Source organism: Buceros rhinoceros, unplaced genomic scaffold (genome assembly GCF_000710305.1).
Source record: "Buceros rhinoceros silvestris isolate BGI_N320 unplaced genomic scaffold, ASM71030v1 scaffold16188, whole genome shotgun sequence".
Taxonomy (NCBI): domain Eukaryota; kingdom Metazoa; phylum Chordata; class Aves; order Bucerotiformes; family Bucerotidae; genus Buceros; species Buceros rhinoceros.
The window spans coordinates 615-19,165 of NW_010427562.1; the positions used below are offsets into that span (position 1 = coordinate 615).

Genomic DNA, 18,551 nt, shown 5'->3' on the forward strand with positions numbered 1-18,551 from the left:
ACTGCCCCTGCTGGGATGACAGCCATTCGGTCACCCTGTTATTAAAGTCATGATTAACACTAGGTTTTCACCCTGGTTATATGCAGCCACATGAAGTGGAGTCCTACTTGTTGCCCAACAGATACTTCCCAGCCGGCTCCCCCTCTAGTTTCTCACCTCGTGGTTTCACAGCTGCCTTTTAAAAAATCTTCCTTTACAGTTTCAAGTAGCATAACTGAAGGAGGAGGGTTGGGAAAGATAACTGGCTCTTCAGGAAAAAGAAACCCAGACGTATTTCTCTTTGTGAAGAGCTCGCCCCACTGTTGTTTGACTTTAATCTACTTTCTGTAATTTAGCCTGGGCTGTTAGCAACTGTCACAGTGAAAACTCATTTCAGCAGAGCTGTATTTTCTCAGCGTGCCACAGAAACTCCCCAAAAGCACCACGAGAGCTGACGGATGTGTGCGCATGGTGCTGCCTGCTCCACTGCCTTTTGTCCATCCCAAGTGGCTAGTGGCAGGCACGTCCACTTCCCCACGAATCATTAAACTAATAGTGAAGTATTTGCATCTTCCAGACATTCACCCTTCCCTCCAAGTCAAGTTAGGTCATGGTGTTGGCGCAATATTTTTGGTGTTAGGAGCGGGAATGAGATTAACCCCTGATGACACTGCCGTTAATTAAGGAGCCGGGGAGTCCAAGGGGAGGAGATTAGCACCATTGTTTGAGTTTCTGCTGAGTCAGCATAACATGCTCGCCAAACCTACATTTTTTTCACCATGGGCTGGTTTTCAAGGCATCCATAGCAGCTGTAAGTGAGATTAGCAAAGGCACCACAAGGGTACGGCGTTCTCCTGCCAGGGAGGGCTTCCCACCTCCATCCAAGATATTAGCTGAGTGCAGGAGCAAACACACCTGTGGCCTCGCAGAGGGGCGCTCATAGCCTAAGCCCAAATGCTTACGGATGTAGCTGGATGAGGGTCTCTGTCTTTGGAAGGTGTCCATGACACAAGCTTTGTTTTACTCCCCGAAGCCAAGATGGCCACCGTTGCATCAGTCCCAAACCATGTATGTTCAGTCACCCACTTCATTGCAAGGGCAGCATGAGGCTTTTACCCAGCAAGAATCTCCTGAATGCTCTCACCCATCCCTCCTTATTTTGTTTGTTTACCGTTGGTCTTTTTGTCCTCTTGATGCCTACTCACCCAGTCCCCTTCCATTCCTTAGTTCACCACTGGCACCTGTAATGATGCTACAGTGCATAGCTGTGAGCTGTGTGGCAAAGGCTTTCGTTTGCAGCGGATGCTCAACCGTCACATCAAGTGTCACAGCCAGGTGAAGAGACACTTGTGCACCTTCTGCGGAAAAGGCTTCAACGACACCTTTGATCTGAAAAGACATGTCCGGACCCATACTGGTGAGAACGAGTTCCCCAGGGGCTTGCAGGTGGTTCTGGGTGGTGGGAGGTGAAGAAAGGGTGATAGGACGAGGACGAGGAGAGGGTGAGAGTAACCCAGCCAGACAATAACACAAACCCAGGTGAACAACATGTGCAAGAAACAGTGGGGATGCAGTGGAGGAAAGGGAAAGACATGAGCGTGGGCAGATAAAAGTCCTTGGACTAAGGAAATCTGGGAACTGATGAAATCCGTGAAACGGTGTACGAAGCAGGTCCGGTGTAGACACAGCCGCGTGCTGCCATGCCTGGATGAGACCGGGATAACCCACCTGGGAGAACTCCCCACGCGGGCAGCAGGTACCAGCGAGCGAGGCAGGCGGTGGATGAAAGTGCTTTGCCCTCTAGAGGCAACGAGCAGCAGTTTCTTGGGTTTTTGCTACTGCGAACCTTCCCCACTGGAACCTTCCCCACTGCTCCTCCCGTGAGATGAGTTATGGCTTGATTTTGTCACCGTTCTGGAGAAACCAGAGCATGGTTCATGCTGTGTCTTCAGCTTCTTCAGGGAAACTAAGCAACACGTGACTTCTGCTAACCCTGCATGCTGCATCCCTCCCTGTGTCAGGCCACCAGTTCTTCCAACCTGCATTTGGAGCTGTTTCTCCCTGCTCATCCAGTCATCCAGATTAGTTTGGTCACCTGCCTGAACTGTCTCTACTCGTGCGAGTCACAGCATGGGTTGAAAATCAGGAGCAGTGGGTTGAAAATCTCCTGACAGCTGTTCTTGCTCTGGATTGAGGAGAGTTAAAAAAGCTGCCTTTAATCTGGGCTAGTTCCCTCCTCCCTGCTTGCATCTACATCAGATGTGCAGGCACAGCCGAGGCTGCTGTGATTTAAGTCCACGATGGCACTGGAAGAAAAAAACGTCCCTTTCCCTGCTGTGCCCTCTCTTGCTTTGTATCGCAGCTCCAGGCTGGAGGGATGCACTTTCCACAGCCGCTCTTCAGCGGACTCAGTTCCTGAGCCCATCCCAAATAGTTTGTGTTTCTTTGAACTGGGTTGGTTGCCTCAGCTCCAGCTCACTGGTCTCAAAAGTGCTTATCCTAACCTTTTTGGTTTTGTTTTTCTTAGTGGAAGCGATGGCTTAAAACACGTATCAACCCCCTCATCGCCAAGCCAGGTGCTTTCTGGCAGGCCAAGCTGCCTTTGCTCAGGAGGCTTTGACTTGGCACCTTAGGGCACCCCACAGATGCATCCACCGCATCTCCCAGGCACATCCCAACTTTCCAGATTTGCGGTTGCCTGTGGGATCCACTGAGTATTTGGGGTTGCTCTGCAATGTGGTTTTTGGCTTGGGCAGCATTAACCAGGTGAACTGCTAGAGGTGACGCAAGCGTGTTGGTAGGCAGGAGGTGTTTCTTAGCAGTACAGCTCACGAAAACAATGCCGCCCGTTGCAGTGGGAAAGCATTGGCTGGAGCCAGCATTTTGGGTGGCTTTGGTTTGTTTGCAAAGCTTTCATGTGTAAAGAAAAGCTGCTGGCTGTGAGCAGGGAGGTGCTGGGGTATGGCTGAAGTGTGGAGTCTGTGCCTTTGAGACTCAGAAACTAAATCCAAGAGGGTCTCTGTTCAGAAGCTAGAAAAACGTATGTGCTGTGGCAGGTAAGGTTGAACTCACTATGCAGGAGTGGAGCCAATTTTGTGAAGCTATGGAACGGAAGCAGGATCTTTGTACTGGACAGGAGTGAAAACCCACTGTCCTGGAAATATGAATTGTCCCCAAATTTACTACAAGAAATCTGGCATCACTCTTTCGCCTCTCCGGTGTAAAGCCAGGATGAACACTCACATACGTGATATTTGCCTGGTGCCGCAGGTCACGGCGGGGATGAAGGTTGGCTGCTGCAAGTGGCACCAGTGAAGTATTAGCACGTATCTTTTCCAAGCTGAAATACGGCATCTCTGACAGTGATGGCCTCTTTGTCAGAGCTGATTGCCGTTGAGGAAAGCTGGACTATATCTGAACGTTAAAAAGAAGACAGATGGACTGGAAGTGGTTCCGTGGTCTTTATTTTGTAACTACGGGTGTTCATCTACATGTGCTTTACTGAATGTCCAGATTCCAGTGGAAATTGTCGTGCACTGTTTGTAACCAGACCACACAACAGTGACAGCCAAACGTTGCAATCTAGATTCATGCTATAAGCAGACCTAAACATTAAAAAGTCACTAATATATGCAGTAAAATAGAATTTTAAAATTATTTGTAAGGAATTAAGAGATTCCTAGAGTCCTGATGGGCTGTACCATCCCGGACTACCCCTCTTGTGCCTGTGGAGCACTGCTGGCAGCAGGAACCAAGGATAGTGAAGGTTTAAATGGCTTTCAGATGAGCATGAAACCGCACCCGGAGTACTGTCTGTAAAAGATAGATTTTGTGTGTGTGAATTCTAATGAAGATTTGGAGTTTCTCCAAATCCAATCGCAGTTTAGTGTAACCGAGGCAGTCTCACAGCAGTAGGCGTTAGGAAACTTTAGTCTTGATAGTTTAAGCTGGTGCAGTGGGATAACCTCCTTTTACAAGACTTGCAAAAATACAACTAAGATGGTGCTTAACAGAACTTCTAATTAGTTTGGATTTCTGGCAGAAAGATCAGCACCTGAGTAACAAACTTCACACAAAGCGAGCACAAAGTTATACCTGTCTGTGAGGACTTGTGTTCTTTGCCTTTTTTTTTGTCTGGCTCACCATAGGTTCGATCTTCCACACGCTCGGGGTTTGCCTTTCACTGGGAAAAGAAAGCAGCTTAGGTAACTCCTGACACCGGTTTTAAGGATGGCCTTTGCCTGAAAACTTACTGAGCTAGGCTAGTAAGTAAAATCACAACTGGTTTAGGTTTTTTCAATCGTTGCTAACCCCTCAGCTGTTTGTCATCCAAGTACTGAGGGGCTGTTGTTAAATCAGTGTTGATTGGTGGTAAAAGGGATATTCTTTACTGCTCAGTATTTTTGTAACGTGGGTTGCCTGTACTGAACAAAACTGCTTGGGCATTCAAATCACAAGCCAGCCCCTTATCCCTCATCCGGAGACACACATAGGTATTTCTTTCATCTTAATGAAGTTCTCTTGTAGAACTTGAGCTTGTAATCTCCGCCATCAAATTTGTATTCTATGAAAATGCTCTCGCTCCTTGGAAGTACCGTGACTGCTGTGTGTTCACGCTGGGCTGCTGTTCATTGAAGCCTTATTAAGCTTTGCTCACTAAAAGAGAAAAACAAACACCTTACCAAGACACCAGATTTCTTTCATCATAAAAGCCTAAATAAACTGATAGTTTTACCTCACCACAGGACTTTAAAAGTTGGGGGTCTAAAGGAGTAAGATTTGCAAGAGTTCATAACAGCTTCTTCTTTAGGACCAAAGCGCCAATGGGCACCTCTTATCCTCAGCACCTTCTCAAAATGTTTCTAGGTTTTCTATGCCTAAATATATCAACCCATTCCTGAAGATTTTAGCCTGAAGGTAATATTCAGACAGAGTTCCTTGTGCTAGGATCACTCTGGTGATAGGTATTTGCTTAGTAGCCGGTTCCTTAGTCAGCTGTAAGAAACATATAACGGAGCAGTAATCGTAAACCAGAACGGTCATTGCTGTCTTTTCACGTTGCAGGAATTCGTCCTTACAAATGTGAGGTTTGCAACAAAGCCTTCACGCAGCGCTGTTCCCTGGAGTCCCACCTTAAGAAGATTCACGGTGTGCAGCAGCAATACGCCTACAAACAGAGGCGAGATAAACTTTACGTGTGCGAAGACTGCGGCTACACAGGCCCCACGCAGGAAGATCTGTACCTGCATGTTAGTAACGTTCACCCCGGAAGTGCTTTCCTGAAAAAAACCTCAAAAAAACTTGCAGCGGTTTTGCAAAACAAACTGAGCCCTGTGCTGCAGAGGAACTCCAAAGACGACGACAAAGATGAGTAACACAGTGGATTACAGTGGTCTAAAGCAATGAAGTTTACATGTAGGACTATATATATATATATTATTTTTTTAAAAACTTTTGAAAGAAATCCCTGAAATGAAAGCAACGCTTTTGTAAACAGGACTCTCTTGATGTTTGTAGAACCTCAACCTGAAAGACGTATTTCCATATCTGATGCAAACATCAGACTTTTTTATCTGGCCAAAAAAAAAAAAAAACACCCCACCAAAAAAAGGAAAGCTTGGAAGAGTCTGTCACCTCTCTGATGGAGTACTTACTGCCTGACACAGAGGCAACCTGTTCTCTGTTTCAGCTCTCCCACACGTCCGAGTGGCCACTGACAAATACGTTCACCTTTCCCCAGTGTATTCCGTAGTGATAATAACCATCACCTCCAGTACAAATTAATTTTTGAGAGGTTTGGGTGCAAAATGCCATGTAAGAACAGTTACTATTACATTGTTTCTATACAAAATGAATTAAAATGTTCTTGAGGAGTAGGCTGTATTGGTCAATAAGTTAAAATGTCCAAATAACCTTAAGGCTGCCCCCTGTGCAGTCCACAAACAATTTATGGAAGCCTGATCCAAGGTGAGCTGAAACTATTTTGAAGGATGCAGAACTTCTTCCTCCCAAACTCGATCTATGAGCAAATGACTATTCTAGGGCAGGATTACGGTCATGTTTTAGGTACTTAAAGCTGTGAACTTACTTTTATCATGTTTAGATTTAAGTGTAACCTTAACTCTGATGTTCTTGGACTTGTCACGCTCACTTTAGGGATTATTACCACATCCCTTTAACATATATCAATATCAACCCAGAAACCCAAGGAAAACACTTTAATGACTTGAAGATATGTATTTTCTGCCATAAGGAAATGCAATTTTTTTGTGTATTTTACGGTGTGTGTGTGTGGGGATCTTTTTTTCTTTCTAATATCAAGTGACTGTTCACTAAGACAGCAGTGAACTAATTCATTTACTGTCTGACAGTGAGGCAACCTAATTCACTAATTCACCAGTGCGATGCAGTGAAAAGGGAGACTTTGTGTGTCTCTGCCTCTTGAGGTCAGTGCAAAACTAGGCACAAATCTGGCCTCTCCTCTGTAACCGCTGTCAGATTAGCAGGCTCCTAGTGAGACCGACGTAACAAGGGAAGGAGGTAGCGATGATGATGAGAGACTGGTACTATAGCTCTGTGCTTTTGGACTTCCCCTATAGCCCTGCTGCATCTCCTGTAGACCAAGGACAACCAGCATGGTAGCCTAAAGGGACAATCGAGTGTGAATTTAGGGATTTAAATAAAAGGGCAAGGGGTTATCTATGTAACTCACGTTGCTGAAACCATCTGACACTTTGGAAGCTGCTGCCGCCTTTACACTTGGGTGTCTCTATTAGGAGCAATAGGGCAGGGTAGTAACTTCCTCATCAACCACAGAATACGCTGGTCCAAGCACATGTTATTCACTTGTCTCTTAACTTAATGGGCACACAGCCACTAAACAGGTTTTACATCAATCTAAGTGCAGAACAAATAATGGATTTCATCTGTGAATTTCAAAAATCCATTTCATGCTGAAAAGCCGTACATTTGGGCAGGTACACAATGTATTTTACATACATTGAAACAACAGCTGAAAAATAACCCACCTAAAATAGAGAGTCCTAGCCAGGACCTCCACAGTCATTACCACTAAAATGTAGGACTCCGAGCGTCTCTGCAAGAACCGTAGTTTGCCTCAGTGTTGTACAGGCATCTGCTTGGGGTTTTGTGGGGAAAAGCTTCTAGGGGTTTTAAAGCATTTCTAATGATATTAATACTTCATTCTGCACAACTCTTGGTGCTGGGGACCTTGAAAACGAGGATAATAAAGTGATGCTATCATGTACAGAACAAACTTGTCATCCTATGTAACAAAAAAGGTTGCAGAATACTTTAAAAAATGGGAAGTTTGTGGGAAGAAAAAGTATCTGAGGTAAATTAGGAGATCCTTACTTTGCAAAAAGAGCGAACGTTTATGCAGATCCTCAGTTCTTCTAGGATCATGCCTTTATAACTAGTAGTATAAAGTGCAGGTTGCTTACTCTGAGTGGAGCTCGTGTGCTTGCAAATACATTGACAAAATTGCTTGGCTAAGCATTAACAGCTGGTTCAGCAACACTCTCTTGTTAACCTGCTCAGTAAGGTCTCAGTTATGAAACTTCAACTGCTGAGTTCAGCTCCTAGGTGGACTGTTCAGCCCACCTGAGCAAAGTGACTAGTGTTCATCTGACTACAAAGGATTTGTGTGCTTAGCTCTGCTGAAACCTCAGCCCTTACACTGGGGCAGTGGAGGTGTGGCTGAAACCGTCCCCACCTAGCTAGAGACATATTTTGTGTGTGTGCATTTGGTTTTTTCCCCTCTCCCATAGGATGCACGGCTTTTGATTTCTCTCCACTGTCACTGCCAAAGCACAACCCTGCTGAAAGAACGACAGACACATTGAGGTGGTCCATCTATGTGATCACAAAGAAGGCACTCAGAGCAACAGAGAAAAGCAGCAGGTGATATTAGCAGAAGAATGACCACTTGGACAGACGCCAAAGACAGACAAGCTGTTGTAGCTGGAGTAACTGCCACAATAGCCTGGCTGGTTTTTTTGCAGAGGACACACTGCCTGTAGCAGATGCCTTGGGCACCTCAATTCATCAGTCTGGCAAGTTTAAACTGGTCACAAAGTGGGTTTAAGCGTGCATGACACTGTCAATGGCCACCTGCCAGTTCCATTACTGAACAAAACTAGCACTAGCTTGTGCCTCTACGAAAATGTTCCAGAGCTTGCTCAGGGATGCCTGAGGCAACCAGACTTTGGTAACTGCCACCGCTGTAGTCTTTGAAGGATGTCTGTCTGTTTGATGGTACAGACTCATCCGAGACTTAAAGATAGGTTTACAAACTGACATTGCCAGTGAAGCTGGCAGCCTTTCTCAGACACAAAGCTCTTGTTAAACAAATGAACACAAGTGAAGCCAGCAAGTGCCTGTATGGCCCAGGAAACAGGCAGGCTGAAGCTGAAATCTTACATGGTTCAGAGATATCCGATGGCTGTATGATGCACTGATGAAGGTGGCAATTCCACCCAAACATCGCCTGACTATTCCACACTCTCCCAGTTTAACCAATCCTAATCACCACAGGGAATTCAGCACATTTCACCATCTCCTGCTTCAGCCCAGGGCATCTTACCTCTTGCTTATGCCCACCTCTGAGTATCCAAGGAACTATCTTTCACAGAATATTGACCATGTTCAGTGATGCTGAACTACCCACTTGCTAAAATTCTGTGATATGGGAAGATACTTGTATAAGAGGTGGAACCTCTGAGTGCTCATGCAGCGTTGTCACAGTCACCTCTGAACCCAGTTTCTCAGTCTCCATGGTTTGTCTTTTTAGATAGAAATCTAATTAAGCACAAAGTAATGATAACGCCACCAGACCAGGTTTGAATAGCAAGTACCACTGGAACCAGGTTCATTGCACAAGTTTCCACAGTTCCGTACTCTGGAGGAGCAGAAGATTAAGCACTGCAGAGATTTAAGTTTCTTCAGCAGCAAGCCTGCCCATTGCTTTGTACAGCTACAGTTCTAGCTGATTTCTTGAAGCCTATAGGTTGGTTATATTTTTATTTGTAACCTGCAGTAGTGTGATGAAAACCCATACATGTGATTCAGAGAAAACAAAGAGAATGAGGAAAAAGATTTCCAGGTGTGCCACACACAAAGCAATACTGCCTGACATCATCAAGGCTTATTCTCTGTATTCTAGACTCTGTTTTATGAAACAAACTTAAAAAGTAACTTCAGTTTTAGAATGTTTATTCACAAACTTCTTTGAAAAGAAACACAACAACCCCAAAACAACCCCCCAAAAACCGATCCTCAGAATGCCCAGCTTCAAAGTCACAAGCCTGTTTCTATAAAGCATCTTACACTGGCAAATGCTGTAACTTGACACTGGAGATGGCTCTGACATGGGTAGCCGCCTTGTTGATTCAGACCAACAGCAAAGCCAGGAGAGTTCAAAACAGTGGCAGACGTGGCCTGCACAGAGCCTCACAACCTAAAGCACAAAGCCCATCCCCACTCCCACAGCTCTTCCATGTGGGTGCACAGCCTGTTAAGAAACCTGCAGGAGGAGCCACTAGAAGTAGTCGAACTTTGTACCTTCCAGAACCCTTGCTGGAAATTTCTAAGTGTTATCAGTTACAACTCTGCTCCTCTTTTGATAACCACTTCTGCTAACTGACCACTTTGCCTTAGAATTTTAAGTAAGTGCTTATGAGAACTTTGGTTATTATACTTTTTTCCAGTTGTTGCTGTAAGAAAAAAAAATACAAACATGAACAAGCCTGCTAAAAAAAGATACTTTTGAGATGAGCAAGAACTAAGGTGACTGAAACCCAGACTACTATATTCATTTGTGTATCATTTGCATTTCTCTCAGCCCAGACAATGCAGATGTTGTTTTGCTTTAGTTATACTTCATTTTCAAAGCCTCAGCCCTGCAACAGTTTTTTTTCCTTCTTAAAAATGACAAAATAAAGATGATTTGATCAAATAATTTTACTTAATAACAGAAACTTTTTAATCAAGATTGTATAAACTGTGCTTTGTCCTGCCTGGTCTACACTTAAGTCACCTACAATGTATTCAAATACACAGTCCCCCTTCCATATTTTCTTGCTTTTTTTTTTCCAAAGAGGGAAGAAAAGCTGGTATTAAGAAACGATCCAAAGGTTCTCAAAAACCCAATATGTATTAAAATGTCTGATTTAAAGAAAGGATTCTTTCTTTGGCTCTGTGCTTCAGACGACTTGCCTTTGCATAGCTTAGTTTGGGTCAGTTTCTGTCTGTGTACTCTTCAAGGCGCAAAAGCCACTTATTCCAGTACTGCGAGCACAGATCAGGATCCATGAAATGCGGATGCGCAGGACAGCCGTTCTTATAGGCAACCACAATGAGTCCACAGCTAACCTATGGTTAAAAACAGAAGGCTGTCAGTAATTCAACATTAATATGCAACTTCAGTCAGCAACTCCAAAAACCAAACCTCACGGCAAAATGTCATCATAACATATACATATCTAAAATAAAAAATGGGGAACAAAATCAGAGTGACAGGGTCTATTTGAACCTTGCAGGTGCGGTAAAATTCCCAGTGACTGACGGGGTTTTGCTTGGGGTCATGTAACCAGACTGATGCTGTTCTCCAGCATCAGCCTGAATGGAAATGGTTACTTAGGTATGTTCTGACATCTTTCATACTTGACAAACATCTAATCCAAATCCCAAACAGCCACTGGTATGAAGAGAAAGCAGTGGGGGACAGGAGGCTAGTAGCAGAATTCTAGAATTACCGGCTGTATTTCACTCTGTAAGGACCATGTCTGTTAAGTGCTTGTGTTTACTCACCTCTACGGTATTCTAGAAGGTCCTCTGCACAACCTATGAATTACCCTACTCTATCCTGCTTTTTGTTTCCTCCCTCAATCCTTTGTATTGAAATAACAATCCTTCAGGCCAAGCATTGGAGTCTGTCCAAACTGTCTTCTGATTAAGTGATTGACAACACAATGCTTCCCTCTGAGGAAACACTGTATAGCTTCCAAACATTCCAAGTAATCATTTGCTAGTGGGATACAGCAACACAAGACATGAGCAATGCCCTCCCACCCCACTTCCCTGTTTGCAGGCTCTTTCGCTTTACTTTTTCCACTTTCTACTCTTGACACAAGCAAAAACCACACAGAACAAAGTACTGTGCGTTGCCCAGATGTCAAGTCATTGTGAGTTCATCTGACCTCCTAAGACACCGAGCATCCCTTGGTCCCACGGAACAGCTCCTAAATACCACTGAAAATATACTGCTATCAGGCAAAGGCAGCAGGATTAGCAAGAGTAGTGGAGTTATTTTACAGTATGTCAGCTTAAACTAATCAAAGACCGGGCTGCTTTGTTACAAAACCTACCGACAGTTACATGATGGACAGCAGGTGCTAAAGGCAGTAGGTGGGGAGAAATGAAAATAACATGGGCGCTGCTGCTTGCCTTGGCAGGCAGCAGGCCTACTGACCTGAAAGTCATAATTGGCATCATGATTTATGGCTCCAATATATGCTGCAACCTGTAATGGGTTGTCAAAAGTACTCTTCAGAGATGGTTTTAGTTTCTCTGAAGTTTTCCAGTCAATCACACACAACTGACCTCTGCATAAGAGAACAAGATAGGAAAATGTTTTAAGTTTAGTCAGAAGTAAGAAATAAGGAATGAGACTGCAAAGAAAGTTGTATCGCTCCCAGCCAGCTTCAACCTTGTGTCATATTGCTCATTATTTCATCTTAGCACTGGTCTTCCACAATAGTAGTTTAGATCTCAAAAGACATACTGATACCTGCTGCAGTTCCTGGCTACTGCTGAGGATCACATAACCCTGCCCTGCTCATATCCTGCTCCAGTAAGGAATTCTCCACAAGAAACAACTGCACTTCTGTCAGCAGGTTCATCCAGGGGAGTTCATCCACTCTGCTGCTCTTAAGAGCTCTGTCCAGCTTCACCCCCAACAGCTCACCCACACGCGTGCTGCAGCCTGGGACCTAGCCTCCCATGTGCCACGGAGCACCACACAACTCTGGCATTATCAGGTTTCTCAGAGAACCAGTACCTCACCGATACTTAGCCACGCAGTCTACCAGGCCCAGATACTGAAGAGTCTCATGCTGAACTGCACTTTCCAGAGCTTTCACTTCGCTGATATCTTTTAAGACATGTTGCACACTTGATAAGTAGCCGGAAATAGGAACATCTTCTCTCTGCTCCTTCGTTGCCATCTCTTCAGACAGGAATATAGATTCCAAAGCTTCATGAAAGAGCTCCCCTTGGAGAAAAAGATCTAAGAAAAAAGGTGGAAACCCCCCCCCACATTTTAGACACTATTTATAATAGCCGATGGACTTGTATTCTAGATACTACACAACACAGCTCTTCAACTAGTCCTGGTTTTTTTGTACTGAAAGCTTGAGGATGAGGGGAGAAGGGAATGAGAGAGAAAAATAAATTCTCAACAATGAAATTAGCATATCTTATATTGATGCTTGCTTTACCTTTTTGGTCTCACTACTCAGAAACAAAACATGATTTTTAATTTATTGATTATATATTTAAATTTTATTGTTTATTCAGGCATTTGTGAATTTCTAGGCATTAAAGTTATTACTCTAAACTGCTTTTGCTGCTTTTGTTTCTTTTGATTGGTTCATTTGAATGGAACTAATCTCCTCCTGAAATGGGTGGGCATAGTTCTAGAAGTAAGGACTTATCTCAGAAATAATTCCAAAAAAGACAAATTATAAATAGTTATGTAAAGTTTGTTATGCCACCTTATTCAGTGAAGTCCTGAGTAACTCAAAAACCTTAAAACACAGGATATTAAGTTTTAAAAAGCATAATCATTCATATAAGGAGTGCTTGTCTATTTATCAACCTTGCTACAAGAGGCTACCTACTATCCCCTAGGTCCTCCCAGATCCCCTTCAGTCCTACAGCTTGGAGAAGGTCACCATTGTCAAGTATTACAAAAAGAAAACCCCCAAATGCATGGCAATTTCACAGAAGAGGCTGTAAATACTGGACTAAATAGTTACTGAATAAGTACAACATAAACAGCAAGACACACAGGTTTTTAAATACTGAAGATGACACAACACTTATTTCCATCTCCTTACAAAGTAGCTTTGTATCTGCAAACAGGCTCAATAACATCAGCTGGAAAATATCTATTTGTAAATAGATGCTAGCAAATAGAGAAATAAAGGAGAGGCAGATAAGACAAAGCAAAGAATGTCTACAGTCTAATTCTTGTTTTCCACACATTTCTGAACCCATTTTAGTGGTCCTAGAACAAAGACTAGAGCTTAGATTCATTGACAACAGGTGCTCTCATAATATGTTCTTACCCCTTGAAATGGAAACAACTTACTGGATTTCCAAAACACTTGACCTGTAGGGTCAGATATCACAGCTCAGCTATAGCACGTCCCAGCCAGCTACCCAGACTATTGCAATCACACTGTGGTTAACTTACTTTTAGTATATTCTGCAAAACCATCTTTTCCAAGTTCCAGTACCATTTTCTGCTTCCATCTTTCTAGATAAAAGGCTTGCTGTGGAGAAAGAGTCTGTTGAAGAACGCGGGTAACACTGGGCATTTTTGTTTTCTGTAAAGCAATTTTCATGGGGAGGTTTGAATCATTGTTGAGAAGGGGAGTTCTCTTGCTGGGGTTTATTAAAGGAACCCAGTTCTTGGGAGTTTTTGTTTCAGCTTTAACTCGAGGTCTGTGTTTATCTGGTGGCCCATAGAACAAATTGTCTTCTTCAAATATTGTCTCTGGTGTTTGGGTGCTGGTTTTGTAAGATGTAACAGAGTAGACCAAGTTCTTGTATTTTTCTTGGTCAACGTGTTCATAACTGTTCACTTTTTTCTTTTTACTATAAAGACTTGTGGAGGTAGCCAGACACACATATGGGAATTGCTTTTGGCAAAAAGGTATTGGAAAAAGTATTTCCAGTTTGTCTGGTTTCCTGGGCAGTAGCTGTAGGAATTTCATTCTGAGAAGCATTTGTGAGTAGTTAGAGTTCTCTTTCTTCTGTTAGTTATAGTCTGTAGGTTAGCATATTTCCCCGCTGTGGAAAAAGAAATTTGTGATTTCCAGAGTCATAAAACTCTACCACCAACCTATTTTTATTTTTTTACAAAGAATTGCTATGGTCGTAAAGTTTCTTCATACACTTTATGTCACCAAAACTCCTTTAGATAAATAATACAATAAGAACCAATAAGTCATGAAAAGGGGAAATGATCTGGTGCTGGTCCACAAAAATCCAACACAGGGCAAATGCATGTTGCAAATAGCAAAAGCTGCAGCAGAGAACGCTCTTACAGCATCAGAACTGTCATGGAAGTAGACAGAAAAAACTGATCTGCAACCAACAACCCCCCAAAAGAGGGAGGGAGAAATAAAAAAAAAAGGCTACGCAGAAAAGAAGAAGCAAACCCTTTGTTGTGAGGTATTGAAAACATGTACGTTTATAGTGGATGCCCAAGTTAAGGGGATCGTGGGGACAAAGTACCTTTTGGGGAAAAAACCCCACATTTTTCTTTTGTATACCTATGAGAAAGCAGACAGCAGCAGTATATGTGTTCTGAAATTGGGAGACCTGCGACTGGGAAAGCCAAAATGAAACCAAATGTACTGCAAGTATGTTCACATGCAAATAAATCTTTTAAAAACCAGAGTAAAATATAGAAGTGTTTTTCTAAAGTGAGTTTCAAAGACAGTTGTATTCTAAGACAGTTAGGAAGTTTCAGAGCAAAAACAGTACACCGAAATAACGTTCACAGCTTCGCAGTCAGAACTGCATTGTAACTGCGGTGCTGAGTCCTAGGAAAGTTTATGCACATAGATAAAATGTAAACACTTGAACAGTGGCATTTAAATCAACACCAAATACTTGCAGAATTGTGGCCTTATTCTGCTGCTGAAAGTTTTCTGCCTAACCATTACAAAGCTCCTTTCTACCCATTGCAAAGAAAGAATACAGACAATGCACATTGCCCACTAGCATCAGCATTTTGCTCCTAACAATACTTTAACATTACTCTTTTCCTTCCCCACACTTCTTACACAGCACTTCAAACGCTGCCCAAGCCGTAGGCGCCACTGAAAACAAAAACATAGGAGGAGGCATTATTTTGTACGGACAGATTCTGTGCTTTTGCAGAACTGCAGTGACATCAATGTGTGGGTGCAGGCATCTGTCACACAGAACAGTTTGAAAAAAATGGGGTTGTATCGCCTGCAGCTGATTAGATCAAGGCATCTTGTAACAAGAGGCTGAGACCTTGGCTCTGCTTCCATAAATATTGTTCATCTCTGAAGGACAGAGCCATCCAGCTGTAGAGGTTTCATCAGGAATAGGCAAATACACTGTTTTTCTTCATTACTGGCTTTACCTTTTCATGCTGACTTTGTACGGTTTGGGCAAATGATAACTGTTCTGTAACTTGATGGCATGTAACCCGATACAAAATTAACCTGTCAAAAATAAATCTGAACCAGGAAAACACAATTAGGTTGGATCAGAACTTTGTGTCATGCAGCAGTAGCATTTCTGACTCAGTACCAGCTGCCCTACAGCCTGATTGCCTGTTAGATGGTCTCATTCAGATTTTAGTAAGGGTTTCCTATAATTACCATGCATATAAATCAAAATAGTTAATGATTTTAAAACTGCTTCATGGTCCATAGGTGAGAAATAGAGGAAAATAATGAAAGTACCAAGTGCTTAATTCTGCTACTGACCTTTTACAGTCTGATTAGATATAAAGCAAGCTACTTTACAAGGGAAACCTTACCAGTTAAGACACTTTGAATGTGTCACATCCCAGTTTTAATCATTACATTATACTTAATATCAAAGCAAATCTAACTCTGCTTTCCTTATCCAGCAGAACAGGGGTAGTTGCACTTGTTTTCTCATTTTCAACAGCAAGAATTAGACGTGACCCTCTGAGCATCCTCTGACCTTCAGATTCCTGTCAAAACTACTCTCCCGCCTGCACATGAGAAAAGTGCAGTCAGGTGCCTTTTATTGCCACAAAAGCATGCAAGTTTTGCCAAAAAACAGACCAACTTTCTTTAGACAGGTTACACAGCTGTAATAAATTGGACTCTGTTCTGTAACTTAAGTTCTGCCCTGCTTCATTTCATGGACACGTGAGCAAGTTTCACAAATTCAGGTGTAACATAAAATCCGTTATCATTTCTAGATGAGGTCAAAAAGCTGTTTCTGTGGCTCACTAGAAATTTGTAACAGCTTTATGGTACTTTTTATGAGGTACACATGTTTCAGTTTCTCAGTTCTCCTTGGGTTTTCACTCAGGGAATTTTGTGTGTGTTCACTATTACTACCAATTGTTTTAACAAATTATTTTTAAGAAGCTCCTCATGTTTTGTCATTTGCATTCTGCAAACCTGCTATGCCAGGATTTACAGCAATGCATTCTTCTGAGAAGACAATCACATTTTTAAACACATTTTTAGGTATTGGCACGGGATCGGTTACCTGACAGAATCCACCCCTTGCTGAAAAAGAAATTATAATTATGTTAGGATATTACACAGGTGTCAGCTTGCTCTAGGAGGTAAGAAAAAACAGTAGAAGCAGCAAAGGGATACATAAAGGTCAGTCTTTAATGCCATCAGCAAACAGTTTCGCCATATTTTTTTCATCGTAAAAACCATTACAGAAAAATGAATCTTTCCTCTCTCGGGGTTTACCTCTAAATAGAGCTGCTGAAGCTGTGATTTAAAATGAAACCAGAAAAAACCCCCCATACTCTAATTCCAATGTAATAGTATCCCAGCTTGTAGTTTCTCAGGCTATTGTTTGATGGCCATTAATATGCTTACCTAAGTGTATTAATCGGAACAGAATAAACATTGGGTCAGTGACTGTGTATTTGTTACATAAGCCAAAGCACAAAAAAGTTTATTCTAGCTTTGCATCAGCTGCAGGAAGCAAGATGATACCTGATTCATATACAGTTCACTTGTAGTAAGCTGTCCCCCTCAATGTTTTTAAGGATTAAATTTATACCAGATCAGTGTTCTGAATCATGGGGTTATCAAAATACACAACATTACAAGCCCTAGTGCCAGTTTACTGTAAGACTGATGCAGTGTTTCAGTAACATCTAGTATGACTTTTAAATTAACAGCTTATATTGTTCTGCAGTAGAGTCTGTGGAAATGATTGTGCACTCTGTGAACTCAACCACTAGAACAGGGAGAATTTGCAGCTGCTGTGCTGTTCCTCAAAAGGAAAGAGGTTCTAAGTGCTAAGAAATAACAAACACTTGTATCTAGCGGAATAGAGAAATGCATTTTTCAATAAATCACAGTGGCATTTCTGTGCAAATAACTTACATCTACAGGAAAGAAATGGAGTTGGCTGGATGTACTGAAACGGTCTGTGTTTAAAGACTGGTAGAATTGCTTCAAGTATTGCACATGGAGCCACACCGGAGAACTGAATGCAAAATAATCTGGGGAAAAAATAACAACAACAAAACAAAAACCGCAACACAGCTAAGAAGGACTTATTTTATGTTTGCCAAGCTAGTTGACTTTGCAGGCCCAACAACTTGAGGAAGATTCTCCAGGATAGGAATGAGTGGCCTAAGCGAGGAAACAGAAATGTTTACATTCATAAAAATCTTCCTTCAGCTATCGTTTCTGACAGTAATTGGTAAAGCTTTTTTCTCCGCAGTCACCTATCAAGCACACAGGCACTTATTTCAGTGATAATAAGAAAGAGCACTACTAAACATAGTTCTGATCTGTTGTTCTGTGTCCCTAATTTGAGGAGAGCAAATCCACTGATAAAGGTATAATTTTAAGTTAACATCACAGGCTTTTCTCCAGGAAGAAGTATTACTCTTTGATGTAGCAAGGAGACAGTAAACTGTCGTCTTGGCCAGAATAACAACTTTCTCTTTTTTCTGGTTACAGCTTAGTAATGCAGGACTTTGACAGCTATATCACTTTCAGGAGTTCACACACTTGCCCATTCCCTGCCCCATCCTATCTTCCTTGGCTCCCTGCAGTTTGTAAGGCACATTACTGAACCTATCCAGGCTAAAAATACACCTTATAAGTTAAGAGCATAGAGAGAAAAAGGAGATTTAAATTTAGCAGCCCAGTTTAAAGCACAACACCACAGAGCTACACTGGACCAAAGAGACAACAAGCTTCAGCACTGGCAAGGGAATTAGTGGGAAATATGGTTGTAACACAAAGCCAGCATTTTTGGTGAAGCAATCTGTGGAAGAACTGGCCCAACACTGGTGAGCAGCAAGTGCCCTCCAGCAGATAGACCTTTCTGCATAGGCACCAGGTGCTTGCAAATCTCAGATAGTGCTGGATAGCCTACGCTTGTGCAGTGTTACTCTGTCGGAGTTAAGTCACCTTGGACAAGCCCAGCTCGACGCCGGCCTACCCCACTGCCTCAGCAGGCATGCCCATGCCCACCCAGCCCCGGCCAGCCCTGCCCCGCGGCCCGCTCGGTTACATACCAGACAGCCAGGCAGGACACAG

General features: G+C 42.7%; 2 protein-coding genes across 2 annotated transcripts; one reads left to right on the forward strand and one right to left on the reverse strand.

The window, feature by feature from the left end:
- The first annotated feature begins 1,212 nt into the window (after positions 1 to 1,212).
- Positions 1,213 to 5,449, forward strand: OVOL2 (ovo-like zinc finger 2). The gene is made up of 2 exons (XM_010141951.1): positions 1,213 to 1,396; positions 5,044 to 5,449. Exons 1-2 carry the CDS (start codon positions 1,282 to 1,284, stop codon positions 5,352 to 5,354), a joined length of 426 nt encoding a protein of 141 aa, XP_010140253.1. The 5' UTR covers positions 1,213 to 1,281; the 3' UTR covers positions 5,355 to 5,449.
- Positions 5,450 to 10,215: 4,766 nt separating this feature from the next.
- MGME1 (mitochondrial genome maintenance exonuclease 1) lies at positions 10,216 to 14,078 on the reverse strand. The gene is made up of 4 exons (XM_010141952.1): positions 13,478 to 14,078; positions 12,064 to 12,286; positions 11,471 to 11,603; positions 10,216 to 10,371 (listed from the first exon to the last, which is right to left on the reverse strand). Exons 1-4 carry the CDS (start codon positions 14,010 to 14,012, stop codon positions 10,237 to 10,239), a joined length of 1,026 nt encoding a protein of 341 aa, XP_010140254.1. The 5' UTR covers positions 14,013 to 14,078; the 3' UTR covers positions 10,216 to 10,236.
- Between the last annotated feature and the right edge of the window lie 4,473 nt (positions 14,079 to 18,551).